General features: G+C 39.6%; 1 protein-coding gene across 5 annotated transcripts in view; it reads right to left on the bottom strand.

Moving 5' to 3' along the window:
• The window catches only part of WDFY3 (WD repeat and FYVE domain containing 3), a 178,687-nt gene that overhangs the window by 66,430 nt on the left and 92,676 nt on the right, over positions 1–19,581 (bottom strand). For 4 of the 5 annotated variants that reach the window (XM_087736668.1, XM_087736672.1, XM_087736671.1 and 1 more), the window contains 8 exons: positions 18,117–18,574; positions 15,964–16,047; positions 10,314–10,491; positions 9,023–9,237; positions 7,197–7,309; positions 4,817–5,048; positions 1,958–2,058; positions 653–871 (listed from right to left, as the gene is read on the bottom strand). In XM_087736668.1, coding sequence (XP_087592794.1) covers positions 653–871; positions 1,958–2,058; positions 4,817–5,048; positions 7,197–7,309; positions 9,023–9,237; positions 10,314–10,491; positions 15,964–16,047; positions 18,117–18,574 — 1,600 coding nt within the window. The remainder of the gene's footprint in view (positions 1–652; positions 872–1,957; positions 2,059–4,816; positions 5,049–7,196; positions 7,310–9,022; positions 9,238–10,313; positions 10,492–15,963; positions 16,048–18,116; positions 18,575–19,581) is intronic. The other variant, XM_087736673.1, reaches the window with a different exon arrangement.

The raw sequence follows: 19,581 nt of genomic DNA, 5'->3' as shown, positions 1-19,581 counted from the left end.
AGACAGGAGATGGCTAAGCCTGAAGCCCCTGACTGCACCGATAGCTCTCTCTAGCAAATTCGCTGGCCTCACCAGCTTCACTTCGATCTCCACTGCACCTCCTGTAATTCCACCTTTGATCACAGATAGTGAATGAACTTACAAACTCTGGTAACTGACCACAGCATTAAAACATGAAGTGAATGACTAATTGCCTTCAAATAGCTCTCCAGCGTTGGGACTATTCAGACTGAAAAAGCCTTCACAACCTCTTAGTTTACTATTTCCAAACTTCTTCAAAACAAAGATAGTTAACGCTTGCACCTCAAGAGATGATGACTAAAATGAATGATAGAAGACAAATAAAAGGCAAAAACCTTCCAAAAACAATGATGTAATTCCTCCTTCAAATCTATAATACTTGGGGTTTGGGCAAAAATTTTTCTTTAAATGCAGATATCAAATCTTCTTTGGAAATTACAAAAGCTCCTTAATTTCTACAGGAACGTTTACATTTTACATTTTTCCACTGTCAAAACCGATTAGGAGCTGGTGAAACTGCAACTAAAGTGCCATCACTCACAATTCTTCTAGATACTACGTTCAAAATAAACTTGCTGTTGCATCCCCATAATATTGCCAGGATTAGCTGATGACACGACACAACTCTTACCATAATTTTGAAGCAATTCTTCTTTAGTTGAAACAATCAGTGACCGGTCTTTTGCTGAGAGGACAATGGCAAGGCATACATAATGCTGCTCCGAGGAGTTTGCACGCCGCACTACAGTAAGAAGTCTTACAGGATGGTTATTAGGAGGCGTACTAAAATGTTCAATACAAAACCAAGTTGAGTAGCTTAAACCAGATGGCGGTGGGAAAAATCTTTCACCTAAAAAACAAAAATGAAAGCCCATTATATAGCTGGAGTAGCTAGTACTTAGGATACCTACTTGTTCCTGTTCCTTTTTTCATATCAGCTCAGTTGATACCAGCTGTGCTTTCTCAAACTTTTCCTTCATGGATTTGAATGTTACTTCTTTCATTTGTGACTCAAGCTTGGAGGAAAAGCCACATAAAGCTAGCTCAGAGGGGTTTCTTTCAAAACAAAGTAAAGCAAAGCAAGAATTGCACACTATTCCTTCCTATTCTAAAAACAAAAATCAACTCTGAAGCCGTGCTTGTTCAGAACAATCCAGTTTCAGTTCCCTAGACAAAAAAAATAGAAATGGATCAGGCCCTCAGAAACTGCTAGTATCACAGTGAGATTCTTCTTCAATAGGTGTGACTCGCTGAAGAAGCCTTTGTTGAAGATCTCTCCACCACATACACCTGGCTCCATTGCATCTCCTGAGGTGCTCCCACATAACAACAAAGAGCTCAGACTTCAAGTACTGTCTAATTCTATCTTACTGCAGTACACCTTCAACTTAGATAAAAAAGGTGTTAGGTCTAAAAACTAAGTGATCGTGTTCAATTAGCCCCGCAGCACACCAGGTTCCTGTAGGGTGAACAGCCTACAGTGAACAAGTATAAGGGACAGCAAATAATTTAAATGGGATTTGTGTGATGATGTGTGTAACTACACCTGTAATAAACACAGTCAAGAATTCAGCCGAACAAAGCCACAAGTACAGCACTACAATTCATTCCACGTTTCCTACGCTCTTCAAACTACTACCTCAACTTGTTCTTAATGCATCCAGGTTCATTATTCATATGCTTCTATTGATTACAACTTAACCTTCTGCTGAAAGCCTTGTATTTTAAAGCAATCACAGATTTGTATTTTGTATTGCTTTTCATTGACTTGGGGGCAAAAAGTAACAGGAACACACACAAAAAAAGACACAAGAAGTTCTCAATCATAAGCATACAATGTCCAACTCCATACTATCACGTCAGGGCTAACAAAGAACTAAAAGAGAACTGAACATGAGGTATGAAACACTGCTAACAGTCATACTCGAGTACTTACCAGTTCCAATTCCACTCACAACTGCACCGTCAATAAGTCCTGTTGTAACAGCATTATTTGTAGGTGCATTATGGGGAGCCAAACTTGGCAAGAACAGGCAGCTGTTAAACAGAAGACCGGTAACAAACTAGAGTTTATGAAAGTCAATATAACTGGAGTTCCATACCAACAAAATATAGCCTAGGAAAATATACCATAAGCACACCATCACTCTCCTTGACTGTACGTATTCATGAAAAGTAGAAATTAATTCTCAAGATTTCTCCTTGTGAGGCTAAATTATTTCCAGTGCAAAGAGCTTTGGCAGTGTATGTTGTTGGTGCAAAGGTGCAGAGACTTATGCCCACGTGGCTCCATAGTGCAAGATGTTCCCTTGTGGGCAACCATAACTTGCTGCAGCCTTTGAGATGTTCTGGACTCTCAAAGAGACTGAATTAGCTAAATATTCAAAGGATCTGGTAATAGCATACTGCGTTGTTCTTATTTTAAGTATGTACACTCTCACAGTAACATCATATTTCAGCAGATTAGCTACATTCGGTCCTTACAAGAGCCACTGATGCTGTGGACATAATGGAAACAGATAAAAGGAGCACCTCCCTTAGGTACTAAAAGATTTTAAGAGCCCAGACTGGGTCAGTGACCAGCCTACCCAATGTGGAGTGAATCCCCACAGGAGTTCAGCTTCCAGTCGGTATAGACTGTCCTACTGGAGGCAAAATGACGGCTCCTCCACTTGCTGAAGAATCATCATTTTGTTGACATTTACACCTGAGCAGGCTAGTCTAAGTATACTGTAGCTGAGTTGCCTGACAGAGGTAAGAGTTATTTTGTTCTCACATAAACTATAGAGAGTTAACCTGACCACCCATCTTGAAAGCAACGGCAGCCGATGGTTCTGGTCACTACTATCTTCTTTTTGATTACAATTCTCATTATATACTTCTTCCTTCCTCTTGAAAGTGTTCTTCTCTGGTTGAATCCCCCATGGTCAATGGTGTTACAAGCATGTTTGCTCTAAGCAGATAACTCGCAAGGGTCCGCCAACCGTTGAGTTCATTAAACACCCTGGCACTTTAAGACAGACGCTTTAGAAGCTTTTAGATTTTATTTTTTATTTTTTTTTTTTAGTTATAGCAGCCTTCTTAGGTGACTTGTTGAAATTACAAGAAGTCACAGCTGCGTTATGTGGATTACTTTTGGACACGTTACCAGCACCTACAAATCTCCTGGAGCAACCGCAGTGACAATTCATTTTGCTAGCCTATTTCAAGTTCTTCTTAGGTCCAAAACATTTCTTTTCTCTTATGAAGGATGTAGAACAGAGCTTTGAGCACCATTTGTTTTCAAAGAAAGTCTGTCCCTGGCTAGATTGGATACGAAGGCTAGATGCAAAACAGGTGCTGCATCCTTGCTTCGCAAAGCTGAAAAGAGAATGCAGAGCAGCAGAGCTCCCAAATATCCAGGCTGGATTGTGCTCTCAGAGCAGTCACCCCAAATAAACTGGAACAAGTGCACTAAGATTCCAGTAGCTCTGTCAAAGGCCACATCAGAAGAGAAAGAGATTTAAGAAACACAATTTAAGAAACATAGTATAAATATTAGGTCTGCAAAGACAAAGACAAGATGAACGATTCTGTCAGGTGGACACTTCTGGTTTTATGAAACTGTGGTACAGCCGTGGACAACAGATAATTTCTACCTCTTCTCACAATTCTTTTACAAAAGGGACTGGAAAAAAAAAAAAAAAAGCATTGAGGAACTACTCATCTCATACAAGAATCTGTCACGCTCTTTTGGGCCTCACAGCAGTTGTCATTTTTGGTGGTTTGTGTCACTAAAAATCTAAACCTTTTAATAAAGCTTCTAGTCAAGCTTTTAACCAAGCTTCTGGGAAATGCTGAACAATTACTTATCATTCAAGGTGCCATTCACAATTGACTTGCACCTCAAAACATTGCCCTCCCTGAGATACTGGCTTTCCCTCTATTTGCGAGCTTCTGTCTACGGACCAGTCCACAGGCAGTTAAGGAATACCTGTTCCTTATACTATTGGTCTGAATTTTTATAGCGATTTTTGAGAGATTTACCCCTTAGCGCAGGACAAAATGAGTGTTTCGAGGTTTTTCTATTCCATTTTTATAACCAAAAAGACAAAACATTTTCCTTAAACAGATGCTGAGAACGGTGTCATGTTTCCATCTTCTGAACAGTCAAGTTAAATCATATTACATGATCCTCATAAAGTGCCTCACTCAGCAGGTGTTTAATTAGAGAGAGGGAAAAAAAAAAACCAAAACAAACAGTAAATGAAGGTGATACTGGGTGCTAAAAGACAAAATGAGTTAAGCATTATATTCAGGCTACATCTCCAGTTAATAATCAGCTTTTTCCAGTTATTTGGACTCAACATAGCTTCCTTCTCCGTTTCACTTGTACTTCTGCTTTGCCCACTTCCTAATTTCCAAGTTCTTCAGCAATTTTTAGTGGGTTTCAGAGCATTTGGGCTATCCAAATGTTGCACAAAAACCCTAGCAACTAATGAGTTTCTGCAAGGGTATGCTGGCATCCCTTCATTTTTAAAAGGCACATGAAATCCAGAACTGAGAGGGTACTATCAACATTTAGGTACATACCAACTACTACTTTCACATATAGCAAGCAAGTGTTGATTTCAAGTCATTAATAACAGAGTGGAATGCTACGTGGCTTGAAGTATTCCTTTCTTTTCTTTAAAGAACTCACTTGTCTCTGGTTTGCAAACAGTCCATTAAAAATTACAAGTATTTCTTTGAAAGAAGAAAGTAAGACGACATTGCACTGGGCCCCACGCTATTTGAAAGCACTGTAGTACCTTACCCGAACCCTTCAAGAGACGTGTCAAACTCAATGAACGCCGGTGTAACTGATGATCCATGAAGCCTGATATCATGTGGGGTTGTCATGGAGACCAAACACTTCACTCTCGTCAGGGGTACTGTGCTCCCTTCTGCTGGCTTGAGCAGGCTCTTGCTTATCCGATAGTGGCTGTCTTCGTGCAAACTGAAGACGCTGTCAGAACCCAGACCTTCCATTGAGGTAACCATGCTATCTACAGTAGAAGCCAAGAAACAACACAGCATTGCAAAAGGGAGGCATTTTCAGGCTATTTATTTGGACTTTTCAAGTACTGCTTCCAGTGCAATAGCTGAATTGTCAATCATCATCAACTAGTTTAGCCTCTCGGTTAGAAGATTATGAGTTGGGAATTATTGTTCTCATTATAAAAATATTCAACTGAGGCAGAGAGACAAGCATCTTGCAGAAGGTATTACAGAATGTCTGTGGTAAAGCCAAAAAATTGAGCAGGAGGCCATCCCATTACCTAACATCAGGAAAGTGTCCCTTTCGCAGAGGCTCTGTTTCAGGCACATTCCTGCCACCTGACTTAACAGGCAGGAAAAACTCTGCTTCGTATTTTTCAGATGCAGTAACTCTGAGCTAAAAGTCTCGGAGCTCTCAATAAGCAGAAAGGCTCAGTAAGCTTAGCTTAGGAAATGTAACATAACTTGCGGTATTCAGAAGCCAGCTTTGCCTTCTCTTTCCTAGTTTAAAAACTTTTCAGACTCATATTTTCACAGTTTTCATTGTTTACTTTCCCCTGTGATAAAAATAAATAAATAAAGCACTGGCCAAGAGATAAGTTGAATCTCTCCTTCTCTCCTCTTTTTAAATGTACTGAACCTTATGACATAACATGAATCCAGTTATTTTATTTATTTATTTCATTATTTAATGCTTGTAATTCAGTACTATACAGGATACTTTCTAGTTCCTTTTGAACATTTCAAATATTTTAACTATGTGTTACAACTGGCCGTACAACGACTGAGTTGACACCTAGAAATAAAAATCATATGCTTTGGAAACTTATCAATAATTTCTTTGTATTACCATTTACGGAGACTCTCCTGTACTACAGGAGCAGCTATTCCCAAGCTTTACAACTCATGGATAATAACAGGAAGGAGTGCATGTGGAAGAGAGGTTCGGATCAGCTGGAGGACTCCGTTGGTTACCAACATTCAGTGCAGTTTATCAGACTGATTATTGAATGGCTGGAAAACAGATGTAACTTTCCAGTATGATAATCAAAGCTGATGTGTAATTGCTGATAGAATATGAAGTATTCCATCAGATGGGTGAACTTCCATGATGGGATACCACACAAAGGTATAATGAAAATTTCCACTGCGTATGTGTATGTATGCGTACCTATAATCTAGGACTATCTAGTGAATACCCTGTCAAAATACATTGTGAATACCTTCCCACAGTATTAATTCCAGGACTAAAACTGAAACTCAGTTGTCATGGCATCCCTCCCCCCAGCCCCCCCCTCCCCTTTTTTTTTTTTTTTTTTTTTAAAGCTGAGGTAAGTCTGTCCTTTTTCTTGAAAATTTTTAAGTTACTATGCGCTCATAATTCAACACATGCTTACCACATATTATTAAAGATTTCAATTTTAATATACTAGGAAAGTAAACATATTGAAAGCAATCAATGAGTAAAACCATTGTAAATATTTACCATGAAAAATTAACGAATGGTTAAAAAGGGACTGCTGAACTTTATATAATTAAGAGTGGGTGTTTCAACTCCAAATTCTACCTCTTTTATAAGAGAAATGATTATTAGATTGAGATTCTGCCAGATTAGGTAAATTGTGCTGTTTTTTCTTTTTAATTTTTTCTATTTCTTTCTCATTACTAGTGATGCTAATGATGAGCCAGGTTCTTGAGTCTAGCTGAAATAAATGGAATTATGCTTAAGTGTAGGAATTTCACTTATTTTATCTGACACCTTACTGAACTCATGAGAGACACTACATAGATTTAATGACATGTGATGCCCACATTGAAGTATCTGAGAAAAATACTTTTCCTTTTACTGTTAAATAACTACAAACTCAGGATCTACTAAGACTTAAAAGCAAACTACTATCATATTTAATAGTTAACTGTTCCTAAAATTAAAAAATTATAATTACCTCACTGGATGTATATTAAATACAAGTACTACATTCCCTCTGCTTTTGGAACTTTTTCCAATCAAACTCTTCCGATGATTTCGCATTCATACAAAGCCGGGGTGAAGTTAGGTTTTTCTGGATGCTTATCTACAAATTTTATGTAAGTATGCAATTGGGGCATGTCAGTGAAGCATTCTTTACACAAATTTCTAGCACTTCAGCACCTACTTCTCATTTCCGGTTCAAAACTCAGTGAGCTGGGTTTGTGCACTCGGTACTGTTTCAACAGCTTTTTGTCCCAAGCTCCGCAATTCAAAGGATTTCCCAGGCGTAAAAATTCCCTAAGAAAGAGAATAAAAAATTTACAAATAATTTTGTCTATTTATTTGCCTAGAATGGCACCAGATCCAATACCGTTTTTTAAAAAGACAGTAATTACTTGTAATAAACATGACTTTTAACTAAGAAAATAACAAACTAACGCATAATTACAAGAAACACATTTGATTCATTCGAAACTATTTAAGTTTTGAACATATGCTCTCAGAAGTTGACATCATTTTAACTAATCAAACAGTTTTGATAAAGCTCCCAATTCCCTTAATTCCAAAGACTTGGCAGGAGGCTGCTGCATCCTGTAGGAGAACATCAAGATGCTCACTGATGCACATTCAGCAAGCTGAACTGATCTGGAAAGGCAGACCACAGGCTGAAGTGAGTAAATGACCTCAGCTTTGTTTTATTCGTGTGTCCTATTTGGCTGGGGGTAGTTTAACAGCTACCAACATCTATATCTATAGATAACTATAGTATCTGTATCTACAGCTACCCAGGCTATCAGTATCTATGCTTAGGGAAGCTTAAGTCCCTGTGATGCGACTACCAGCAAGCTTGCTCCTTGCAGAATCATTTCTGACATGGCTACATGCCACTGAAGTGAACCGACCAGCTGCCTGGCTGCAGGTCAGCCAGTCGGCAATCCATAGGAGATCGTTCCTTATTCCAGCTGAGATCACAGAATCACAAGATGGTTTGGGTTGGAAGGGACCTTTAAAGATCATCTAGTCCAACCCCTCTGCTGTGGGCTGGGACATCTTTCACTGTATCGGGTTGTTCAAAGCCCTGTCCAACCTGACCTTGAACACTTCCAATGATGGGGCACCAACAGCTTCTCTGGGCAACCTCTTCCAGCGTCTCACCACCCTCACTGTAAAAAATGTCTTCCTTATACCCCATCTAAATCCACCCTCTTTCAGTTTAAAACCCTTGCCCCTGGTCCTGTCACTACAGGCCCTGGTAAAAAACCTCTCTCCATCATTCTTATGAGCACCCTTTCTACACTGAAAGGCCACAAAAAGGTCTCCCCAGAATCTAGCAAGCAATCCAAAGCATCATACAACTGCGTGGGTATTTAACAAATGGTTCAAAATATGCTCATGACCTTTTCAAGCTTGCTTTCTACTACTAGCATAGATGTGCAAACCTACTTGCATTACTATGCAGAAAGATCAACTTTTTAAAGCTATGCATTCCCAGATTTTTCCAGACATCTCTTGTATCGCATTCCTGCATTTCCTTCACACAAACTAAAGCGCTACATAAAACTGCTGGCCTGAACCCTTCCAAGTCTGAGGTATTTAACACTGCACAGAAAAGTCTAGGAATCCATCCTCTTCTATGGCAGTGCTGCTTTTAGAATTATCACGTTTCCTCGTCATGAAGACTTAGTGAGGAATGGCATTTTTAATAGCCTCTCAAGATTTGCAGGAAGAAAGCAAACATTTAACTTCAGTCTCTCTGAAAAACACCAAACACATTTCCCTGCTCCACACTTCTCCCTCCTGCCCTGCCCTCCAGTTCCTAACATCTCCAGGGTTACATGCTGACTAACAGAAGCAAGACACTATTTGATGAGAAATAAAATGGGATCCCACGCAACCACTACCACACAAGGTCACTTATGCTCTCTACCAATCCAAGCCATTTGCAGCCAGCCAGCAACAGCGCAGGCAGCAGGGCTCAGCTCAATCGGACTTCAGAGCTATCTTCCTGACCTCAACACCATTGGCTGCAGCGCCTGGGAGGCCAGCCTTTCAAACATCCTTTGGAGTGGCGGATGCAGCGAGTGGTCCTCATCAGCCAGTGCAGCGCTGCATCTTTGTAGAAGTCGTGCATGGAGCCCGGCTTCGCACATGACTTGCTGGTTTCTCTCTGTGTGCACTAGAGATTGCAGGATATTGGCCACTGCCAGCTGGAGATCCAGCGCATGCTGAAAAAAAGAAGAGCACACAACTTGAGAAGATGCAACCTGAGAAGGCAAATAAAAGGAAGCCCTTATGCATAATAATGAAAAAGCAACTACCATTAGCAATAAATACACAAAATATCCTATACTTAAACATATCTGCATGTGTGTGCGTTGCGGGTGTGTGCGTGTGTGTGGGTGAAGAGACACTTCCATCTCTTTATGAAACAGGATAACAAGTTATATGAAGGATTATCATGACCACTATAAAGAAAAACAATGCAGGTAGGGATGGTTAAACTAACCTCTCCCTTTTACCAGCAGAAGTGAGTCAGTTCAGAAGTTCTACATGCTTAGAATGTACTAAGAACTTTTATTTTTGTGACTGCTAAGCTACTCCTAGTAACTTAACATCATAATCTCTACAAAATTTAAGATACACACAACGTAACTGCCAAATTAATGCCCTGAAGACAAAGTTGCCATGCTCTTCACCAGCAGAGGACAAGAAAGAGGAATCAAGTCTAGTAATTCTTCTAAGCTTTCGTAAATATTTTTTTTTTTAATAAACGGTGTTCTTCAGGTGAGACATCTCAAAAAATACTTCAGCAACTTCAAAAAACGTCCAACAAATCCTTTATATACAAACCACCAGTAGAGGTTTTGGTTTGGGAATTGTACAAGGCAGGCAGTACAATTTTGGAACTAGAACATATTCCAGCTATTTCAAACAGCACATATACACCAAGCTATAATGTCCAATCCCATGTCGTCCTCGTACTATGCAGTAATGCCTGATACATCAGGGAAAAAAAGAATTCATCACAATGCTTGGAAACTTATCTGATGGCCACTTAGGACATTTCTTTAAATTCACATTGTTGCCAGGAGTTTGAAAGAGACAAACAAAACAAAACCTATGAAATAAAACTATTTGTATCAGGCCTCTATGCCACCACAGCTATTCAACTCTATTAGTCTGTGAAACATATGAGCTTCTCAGCGTGAAATGAGAGGACATCATCGGTTTCCCTGTTTCCCACAGCCATCCTTTTTTCCAGTCAGTCTCAGATTTTAAGACAGCAGAATTTTCTCCCTACCTCTGGGTGCGTAGCTGATCCAACAGAGGCCAGAAGATCCAGCATCGCGAGCATAGCACCAGGATGGATAATGACCGCATCAGAGCTTTGTACGGATGTGGGTCCTGTTTGGAGTTTCACATCAGCTATGTTTTTCTGAGGGCAAACAGGAGGTGTTGAAACAGAATGATATGCGTGCCTGCAGGACAGAAAACATCCCATGGTTACAACACCCATCTTTTACAAGCTTTGCATTTTTCAATCAATCAGCTGTAAAGTTGAATTGGCCCATAGATGTTACTCCCCTCTCCTTTCTCTTCCCTCAGTTAGACAGACCAAGCGCTTTCCTCTTCTCAAGCCTGTTGGACATGCTTTCCAAAGACAACCTGGAAAGGTCTCAATTTCTCGACTATGCTTGAACTCAGAAGTCTTTTCCCCACGTGTTATGCAGTCTGAAGAACTTAAAGGTTGCCTTTATCGCCTCCCTCTTTTCATTCGAGTTGCAGTGGCAGCACACAGCAACAGCAGCATGCAAGCTACCACTGCTCCTGTCCTGGAGGACAAATTCAGCTTTGAATACATTTCTCCACATTTGCTCTTCATTAACAACTGATTATAAAATGTGCTATCACAAAACACCCAGCAATCTCCAACTAGCCCACAGGAACAGAAGTTGGTCTCAGTGTACACTTGTGCCAGCAGTCCATATGCTCTCAATATTTCCATGACTGCTACGGCAATTTAGTTTTACATTAAGCTGCTTTAGTCTGATCCCGGGAAACGAGGCTTTGACACACAGACTTAGAAGCAACCACTTGTGCTGAGAGCTGTAGACATGTTTCTCATTGAAACTTTCAGAGATAGCAGCTTGATGCCATTCCTTCTGCACAAGATTCAATACACAAACAGCATGAGCAGCTTACTGAACAGATGCTTTCAAGATGGTACTTTAGAAGCAAAAGATAGCTCCAAAGGCTCATGCTCGCCACACACACACAAAAAACCAACCAAACAAACAAAAAAAACCCAAACCAAAACCACCCATATTCTCACAGTATTTATCATATATGCTTATTTGTAAGAAGAAAGAAAACAAACTCTATGTAACAGTTTTTCTTGAAGATCATATATTGCCTGTCATTTTACAAGAAATGAATCCATCTAAAAATGGGTCTCTTCCTATCAAATCAGTTGAAAGAGGCATTTCCTCTCTCCTGTCCTCAGTGATGGAGATTTACCTAACCCCTAACCCTAACAGAAATAACACTTGGAGACTCGCTGTGCCTCACCCGTCAGGCACTTCCAACTAGGAAATCTTTTCTCTTGGGAAAAATAGGACATAGATGGGAGATGAGGAAGGCTGCAAGCACAACTCTGTCCTAAACACTTTGAAGGTTGCATCTCAAACACATACACACGCACACCCCCCAGCAAGAAACGTCATTTGTGGGGGAAGGCTGAAGCAATGGATTATTTAGCCTAAGACAGGACACTAGGAAGTACAGCACAATCTTCTTCTGCTGGCTGGAAAATGGGCCGGATAAAGAATGTTCCAGCAAAAGCGTTCCTACTGAAAAGGCTCATAGCAGGTCAACGACAACTTGGCATCTGGAACAATCCAAGAGCACTTTTGAAAAAGAGAGTTTTTGAAGAAAGATGAAATTACTGATGCTTTACTCATTCAGGTAATACTTATAGAAAACATGAAATAGTACGGCAATTCTATTGTAACCAATCACTAAGAAAAAAATCTGCCCAAATCAATTTTTCTAGTGTTTTTACAAACTCTCTAACCATCAATTTCCTAAACTTCTCTAGCAGACTCGCCAATTGAAACATCTGGCAGGTAGAGGAAGGCTTCGTTGTCTTTTTTAAAATTAAATGGAATTAAGAACAGCAGAACAACTGGTAATACTATCATAGAGAGATGTTATCTCAACTCTTTCCTCTGTCTTAATGTAGAGATTGAAACACGGGCAATTGTTTCTCATGCATCCTAACAGCACTGCTCTTCATCTGAAGAAAACTGTCACCTCTTTCCAATGTCATCTTGAGCACCACAATACAAGTTTTACAGGGTACAGTAAATATCTATTTGTATTTAAGAATGCTCTTCAGTCTAGTGAAATTCCACTCCCCAAGACATTCTTGAAGATCAAGCCTCCATCCACTTTCAAGCACAAATTTTCCTTCTAAGCATCCTGATCTGCACTATCACATTCACTTCATTAGGTAAACTGTGAGGTCGTAACATGGTAGTACAGGGAGAGCCTAATAAAAACCCGAGCCATTGCTCAGTATGATTCACAAACAAGCATGTGATCCTGGCCTCAAACAGCCTGGACTTCAACATTACATACAACAAATGGAAAAGGGGATACAGTCAAGACTAGGCAATTTGCTTTTCTGTTAGCAATCTCAGTAAAAGTTATGTCCTTAAAGCAGGTATTATTGAAAGTTTTTCACGTCATTTCAAAATACCTTCTATGTTTAGTTTTTCCACATAAGGAGTACTTGTATCAAAACAACAACAACAACAACAACAACAGTTAAAGATTTCTCTAGACAGGGAAAAGAAAATAGATCCTACAAAATCCTGCCAAAGTATTCACTGAATATTGCTGGTCTACAGGTCAGTGCAGAACCTGCAATAAATTAATTTAGTCACGCTTATATGTTCTTTATATGATCCCTTTAAAGGGAAATAAAGGAAGAAGTGGACAATGGAAAAAGGCAGTGTACCAAAGACGACACACAGATCTGTCTAATTTAAAAAAAAAAAAAAAACCAACAACAAACAAACACACACTGAAGAAAATTCAAACTTAATTATATAATTAAGTACAACTCTTTATGAGAATTATAACACCATTTTCATCTGGAAAGAAATAAGTAAGATTTATTGTAGATAAATCCTCTGCATATCATTCCCTGAGAGTGATCACCATCCAAACTTTGTCAGAACAATGGCTAAAAGTATTTTAAAGTTGAAGTTACAGTCTATTCCCTACTTCAACCTGTCAGGCCCAAAGCATCCTCTCTCAAAAAAAAAAAAAAAACCAAAAAACACAACCACAAAAAAACCCCAAAAAAACACCCTGTCAAGACAAGTTTTTTCTGCCAAAATTTATAGCAACCAAACAACTGGCAAAGCTGTAGCTCTTGATTCAAATTATACAGGAGGGGTAGAACAACAATGCATTCCACGTAACAGGGAGGACAGCTATGTACCGCCATCCCAGTGCCCGTGCTGGAGGAGTCCCACCTACTCTGTTTACATGAAGGATGGGCACCACTCCTCAGGGAAATACAGCTTTGACAAGTGGCAGACATGTCTGAGAGAGAATATTAGCATATCTACGTATCCAGAACCGTTCTAGACTGCATGCTTCAAGACCAGAACTGTACTATTTCTGTTGCTAAGAATTATTTGTGTGCACAGCGTCTGCTTGCTCTTTTAGCCAAACAACACAGGGCCCTCCCTCAGGCACCTGCCTTACAAGTCAAAAGGCAGAAAACTAGGCCACAGCAACAAGGGAGATCCCAGGGAAGCAAAGCAAAGGAGACAGAAAACAATAAGAGAAGAGCAAACACTTCTCTCAGAAGAGTCAACTTCAACAGAATCTGACCGTATCTCACATTTAAAAGGAGAAAAAAAAAAAAAGAAAATCAAATAATATTGGACTACAAAACCCAAGTTGCTTATTTTTGAAAGTAGGAAGATCCCAGCTACTGGCACTGAATTCACTAGGAATGACAAACACAATGCTGAACAACCGTGAGAAAGCAGACAGCTGCTCAAACAGACTTTTGAAAAGCCTAGCCCTGTCTATTTTCTTACTTGGAAACATGCTTTTACAGAAAAGATCTGAAAAGTCACCCAGGCCAGCATGATCATTCTTTCTGTCCACTTTTGCTTTGAGTCTTACACAACTGGTTATCACCCAAAGGCCTTTTTTGTTTGTGAAGATTCATGACAAACACACTCCTTTACCTCAGCAAGTACCCATGTTACTGTATCGGTGCTTACCTGAATTGCCCAAAGCATCCCACGGGGATTTTTAAACTATCCAATCTTTACCTTGCCTTATACCACACAGTTTTCAAATAACTGCTTGCATTTTCAGTACTACAAAAAACAACCAAAGGAAGCCTAACATATCTATTCATACGTACGTATATTTTTATTTTAATTACCAGGCTGCATCAACTGGCACTCTTTTATTCATTACACCCTGGAATCAGCTCCTGTTCGGCAGGCATTGCCTGTGTTCTGCTGCACGCCTTCGAATACCTGTGCGTTTGAGTAATTCAGTGAACCTGTGCAGCCATGCCAGTTACACCTGGGAGAACAGCAAGATGTAGTACAGGAAAGGGCAAATCATAATGCTAGAGGTTAATATCAGGGCCAAAGCTGTAAAAAGCCTCCACAGGAAACGCTGTTTTCTTTCAAGTTTTTTCAGAGTAAATGAGAGGGAAAGGAGCTTGGCAGCTAAGGTTTTTCTCTGCGAACTGCAACTGCTACGTTTGTTCCTAAATGCCTCAGTGTCAGAAAAGAAAGTCTAAGAGGTCTGGATTATCGGGAATGTGGCCTTGTCCAAGCCAGACCCTGCAGAATACCCAGGTATGGCTTGGGTAATGTCACTCAGCAAGGCAGAAAAAGGTTTCTCTTTACTAACATCTCCTTTCAAAGCAGTTTCCAAAAGCAGCTTTGATTGTTTCCCTTTGCAAAATACTTTACATTCCAAACATGAAACTCAATGGCATATTTTAAGCTGAACACCAAGCAAGAATGACCGTGTTTTCCACATATGGCACCTGCACCTCAGATAAGCCACTGTCTTTCAAATGTCTTTTCAGCCTTCAAAAGCAAATCTCTGCCAAACCTGCAACTTCAGATAACTAATGGCTTGCCCCCTTCCCTGGGGGTTCTGGGAAAAATCTCCTTTTCATCATTTGCACAGGCCTGTAAGTCACACTGTTGTTGAATTGGTAAACTACTTTTTTTTTTTTTTAAGAAAAAAAAAAGAAAAAAAAAGACAAAATAATCTATCAGACACTAAGATGCATAAGAAAAGATAGTAGTTTGGGTGGTGGCGGGGCAGGGGGGTGGGAGGTGGGGGATGTGGGTGCTAGGGTTTCTGAATTGTGCCATTTGTGCTTTCTTTCCAAACCTTTTAATTTAGCATGCCTCTACATCATTTGATAGTCAAGTACTGACAGGTTCATTCTTTATTTTTTATTCTGTGCAATTATTAACAAATGAGCACCTTAACAAGCCATCCACCTTCCTACTGCAACTACTTCTTGAAAATTAGTCAAGAAAAGAAAAAATCCTGCTGTATCAATTGATCTACTAGTGTAGCGTGAACTTCTTTGAACTGCTCCTGAGAGTGTCACTTAGATCATTTTTTATACTTGACCTTATTTTTTTTGAATCATGAACTTAAAGTTAAGTGCCTCAGGAGTCTGGAGACATCTCTAATCTTACACATTAGCATCGCTACCTATGAAACATACCTTTACATTTATTTTATCCAGTAAACGCACAAGTGAAAATGCACACCTTGGAAAAAATAGCAACTTGAGAGAAAAAAGAACAAGAACTAAGAAACACAGCAGTGAAAGAGAAATCAGAAGCAAGATCAGCTTCTCTTTAAAGGGTCGGTACCTTTTCCTGGACAAAGCTGGCGTACCCCAGGGAGAGGGGAGAGAAGTCTCATTTGTCAGGCAAGGAGGGATCTGTTCTGCACGACTACAGACAAAACAGACAGGAGTAGGACAGAGCGGTTAGAGAAGAAACCAGAGGCCATAAGCTTGTTAGTTTTACAAAAGCACAAATAAAATTGTTACTAGGATCCATTCTTCAGAAACAACATGGATGACAAAGGACACTACTGAAGGACACGCGCCAGATGAACGTGGACATGCAAAGCGTGTACTTGGTTTATGGCATGGCTCTGCAGTGTTTGTTCCATTACTCCGCAGAGGTTTATCGATACAAGCATGCTAGCAAAATAGAACATCTTTCAATGTTAAACACTGGAAATTGAGAGGAGAAAGTAAAGCCTGAGCAAATTAAGTATAACCAACATGGGTAAGAAATAAAATCAATGTAAACTTTACAAATATTGATAATGAGAAAACTTAAGAAAGAAGGGAGAACGCAGTCACTGAAGACGACAGAAAAAAAAAAAAAGGGAACTTAATGAGGTAGTTTATGCAACACCACCATGGGATTTACTTACCCCATTGATTCCTCGTACACTACTGTTAACCAGTGTTATAACTTCTACAGTACGTGCAACACATTCTTAATACACATTTTCCTCCCCCTATCTGAATGGTTTAATAATACTTTAAAATGAGATGAAGTAAATTGATTTCTGTTCTTGGCTTTTGGGGTTGTTTTGTTTTGTTTTGTTTTTTAAACAAGAGAAAAGCATTAAGATTTGCTGCTTCGGAGGCAAAATTTTCATTAACAAAAACATGAAGTTTTTACTTTACTAGTCATCTAGTTTAAGACAACCTGACCAACTGGCAGCTCTATTAATATCTCAACATACACAGCCACACCTTCAACACTTGGAAAATCAGGCCCTGTGTTTGACTAACTAGGTGGCCCATCTTAGAAAAACAGGGTCACGTGCATTAAGTAGCTGTGGTATAGCAGCTCCATGGTCCCAGATATGAAGCTTAGGTAGGTCTGCGTTTTACTTTTTTGTACCTTAAATTACGGGTGAGAACTATTCTGAGACAAGCCAATCTTCAACACATACTTCAGTAAGTTTTGTTGTCATTTTGAATCAATTTTAAGACTTTACTGTTCATTTCAAATCTCAAGTATAATTTAAGTAAAATTTAGTTGTCTAGTTGTTTAACTCTGGGAGTGTGTCCCCATTAAATTTTTAAAAAAACACAATAATTTACAGACTAGCTGGAACTTTAAAGAACATGCCAATCCACCTAAAACAAGAGGTCTAGTCTAGATGCGTTTACTCTGGAGAAAAGGCTCAGGGGAGACCTTATTGCTCTCTATAACTACCTGACAGGAGGTTGTAGCGACGTGGGGGTCGGTCTCTTCTCCCAAATAACAAGTGATAGGACGAGAGGAAACGGCCTCAAGTTGCACCAGGGGAGGTTTAGATAGGACATTAGGAAAAATTTCTTCACCAAAAGGGTTGTCAAGTGTTGGACCAGGCTGCCCAGGGAAGTGGTTGAGTCCCCATCCCTGGAGGTATTTAAAAAACATGTAGAGGTGGCGCTTGGGGACATGGTTTAGTGGTGGACTTGGCAGCATTAGGTTTACAGTTGGACTCAATGATCTTAAGAGTCTTTTCCAACCTAAATGATTCTAGGATTCTAAAGTCATCATGATATTATCTAAGTAAGTAAAGTCTGGTACCAAAGGAAACATGAACTTAAGGTGTAACATTCAACAACCAATTTGTTATTTGATTTAATAAAAGCATAAAAATCTAGTAGTTCTGTATGATAAAGCAACCAGACAGTCGGCCTATCAACCAACAGGTTGCTTCAACATATCAAATATAACCATAAACTGACATCTCTGTCTTAATTTCTGCCATGACAAAAACATTCAACATCAGAGAGAACGCTGCATACCCTGGAGAACACCAGCAAGCTAAGTCAATATTTGGTCAGATGTTGTCACCTTATATTCCTCTCACTGGAGTGAAGGAACAAAGAAATAGATTAAAATGGAAATACAAAAGCTTCCAACTAACATATTTGAAGAAAACTATTTTGGGGTACACAGGGGTGAGAGGAGAAAAAAACGGGGGAAAAAAGCGTAGTTCGTACCTGTCAAAAGAATCTGTTGCTACTTTGTAGAGGTAAATAAAAAGTTTGCTGCAGTGTCTTAGCGTAGGTGACACAGAGTCCAGGGATATTAGGTCATCCTCCAGAAGTCTTTGAAATAGTTGTGTATTTGAAGGGAAGACATTCAAGGGACTTATTTTTCTCAAGTCTGAGAAGCAGCCAAGTAATCGAACAGCATCTGCCAGTTTTTCATACTGGATCTCTGTTTTGAAGAAATGAGAGTTGGCTGGCTCGTAGCGCATTGCCGCAGTCAATGTGCAGAACACAGTGTGAAGCAGTTCAAACACTTGATTCTGGTTTACTTTCTCCCAGCCATTCTTAGGCGGCGAGCACAAAGATCTTTCCATAGCAACGAGTAAAGATGTGACATACACAAATCCACCAACTTTTCTAAAAACAGTTCTTGTGCGGTGACTTTCTCTCAACACCAAAAGTAGGGCCTATGGACAAAAAAAACAATCAAAACAAGGAAGAAAAAAAGCAGCAGCATTACAAACAGCTTGAAAAAAGCGAGGAATGTTTTTGTTTGATATGCTAGCAAAATCCTCATGTCATTTGTCAGAATTCGGTAATGCCTGAAGTCTCCGAAGATCAACTTTGTACTGCAAGAGTCCCCATCCTCAAGAGCTTAAAAAAGAAAAAGAGGGGGGAAGGGGGGAAGTAAAGCATTGCCCCTAATTTAGAAGTAAGAAATTAAGGAGATAAATGAACCTGCCAACAGAAAAGACTTCACCAAGCATAGAATGGAACCCAAAACCCCCAGGTAATTCCCTTTGTGATAAGGCAGAGAATATATATATTAGAAAGGAATCTACTCTGCCACCATACTTCACAAACAGTTTCAAACAAGAGTGGGCAAACAACTGCCTGTAGCAGTGAGAAATCTGAACATTGGAGCATCCTAACACAGGTCTCCCAGAAATCTACAATGCATAAGCATCTGGCAGCTACAAAGCCACACCAGCACTGAAAAAAACCAAATAGCAGCAAAGAATTAGCCCAAAAAAAACTGCTTAGTTTTAGCCTTCCTCTACAATGAAATTCATATATCTCTGAATTGAGTGAAACTTGATTTTAAGAGTTGCTGTTCAAAAATAAGCCTGAGAGAGAAACAAAAATGGGTAAAACCTTACTTGCTGAACAAATACAGAGCCACAGTATAAGCAGCAGAAACTACATGACTAGAGGATAATACTCATTTACCTGTGAAATCAAGGGGTGGGGAAGCCCAATCACCCAACCAAAAACAAACAAAAAACCAGCTGTCACGGGAAGTTTGACTCACGTGTGAATATGGAATACAGAAGAAAAAGCCTCTCTACATGAAGCATCACAAACAACAGGAAAATGTTATTGATACAGAAAAATAGGCTGGGGGGTGGGGGGAATCTTTCATGACCAAGAGTTGACTTCTTCAGAATCATGCCTTTTTCTTTTTTTAAGCACT

Source organism: Nipponia nippon, unplaced genomic scaffold (assembly GCF_047370975.1).
Source record: "Nipponia nippon isolate SJK-2023a ecotype South Korea unplaced genomic scaffold, ASM4737097v1 scaffold_6, whole genome shotgun sequence".
Classification (NCBI taxonomy): domain Eukaryota; kingdom Metazoa; phylum Chordata; class Aves; order Pelecaniformes; family Threskiornithidae; genus Nipponia; species Nipponia nippon.
Note: the sequence above shows the minus strand (reverse complement) of the source record. Positions and strands in the feature narration are given on the sequence as shown.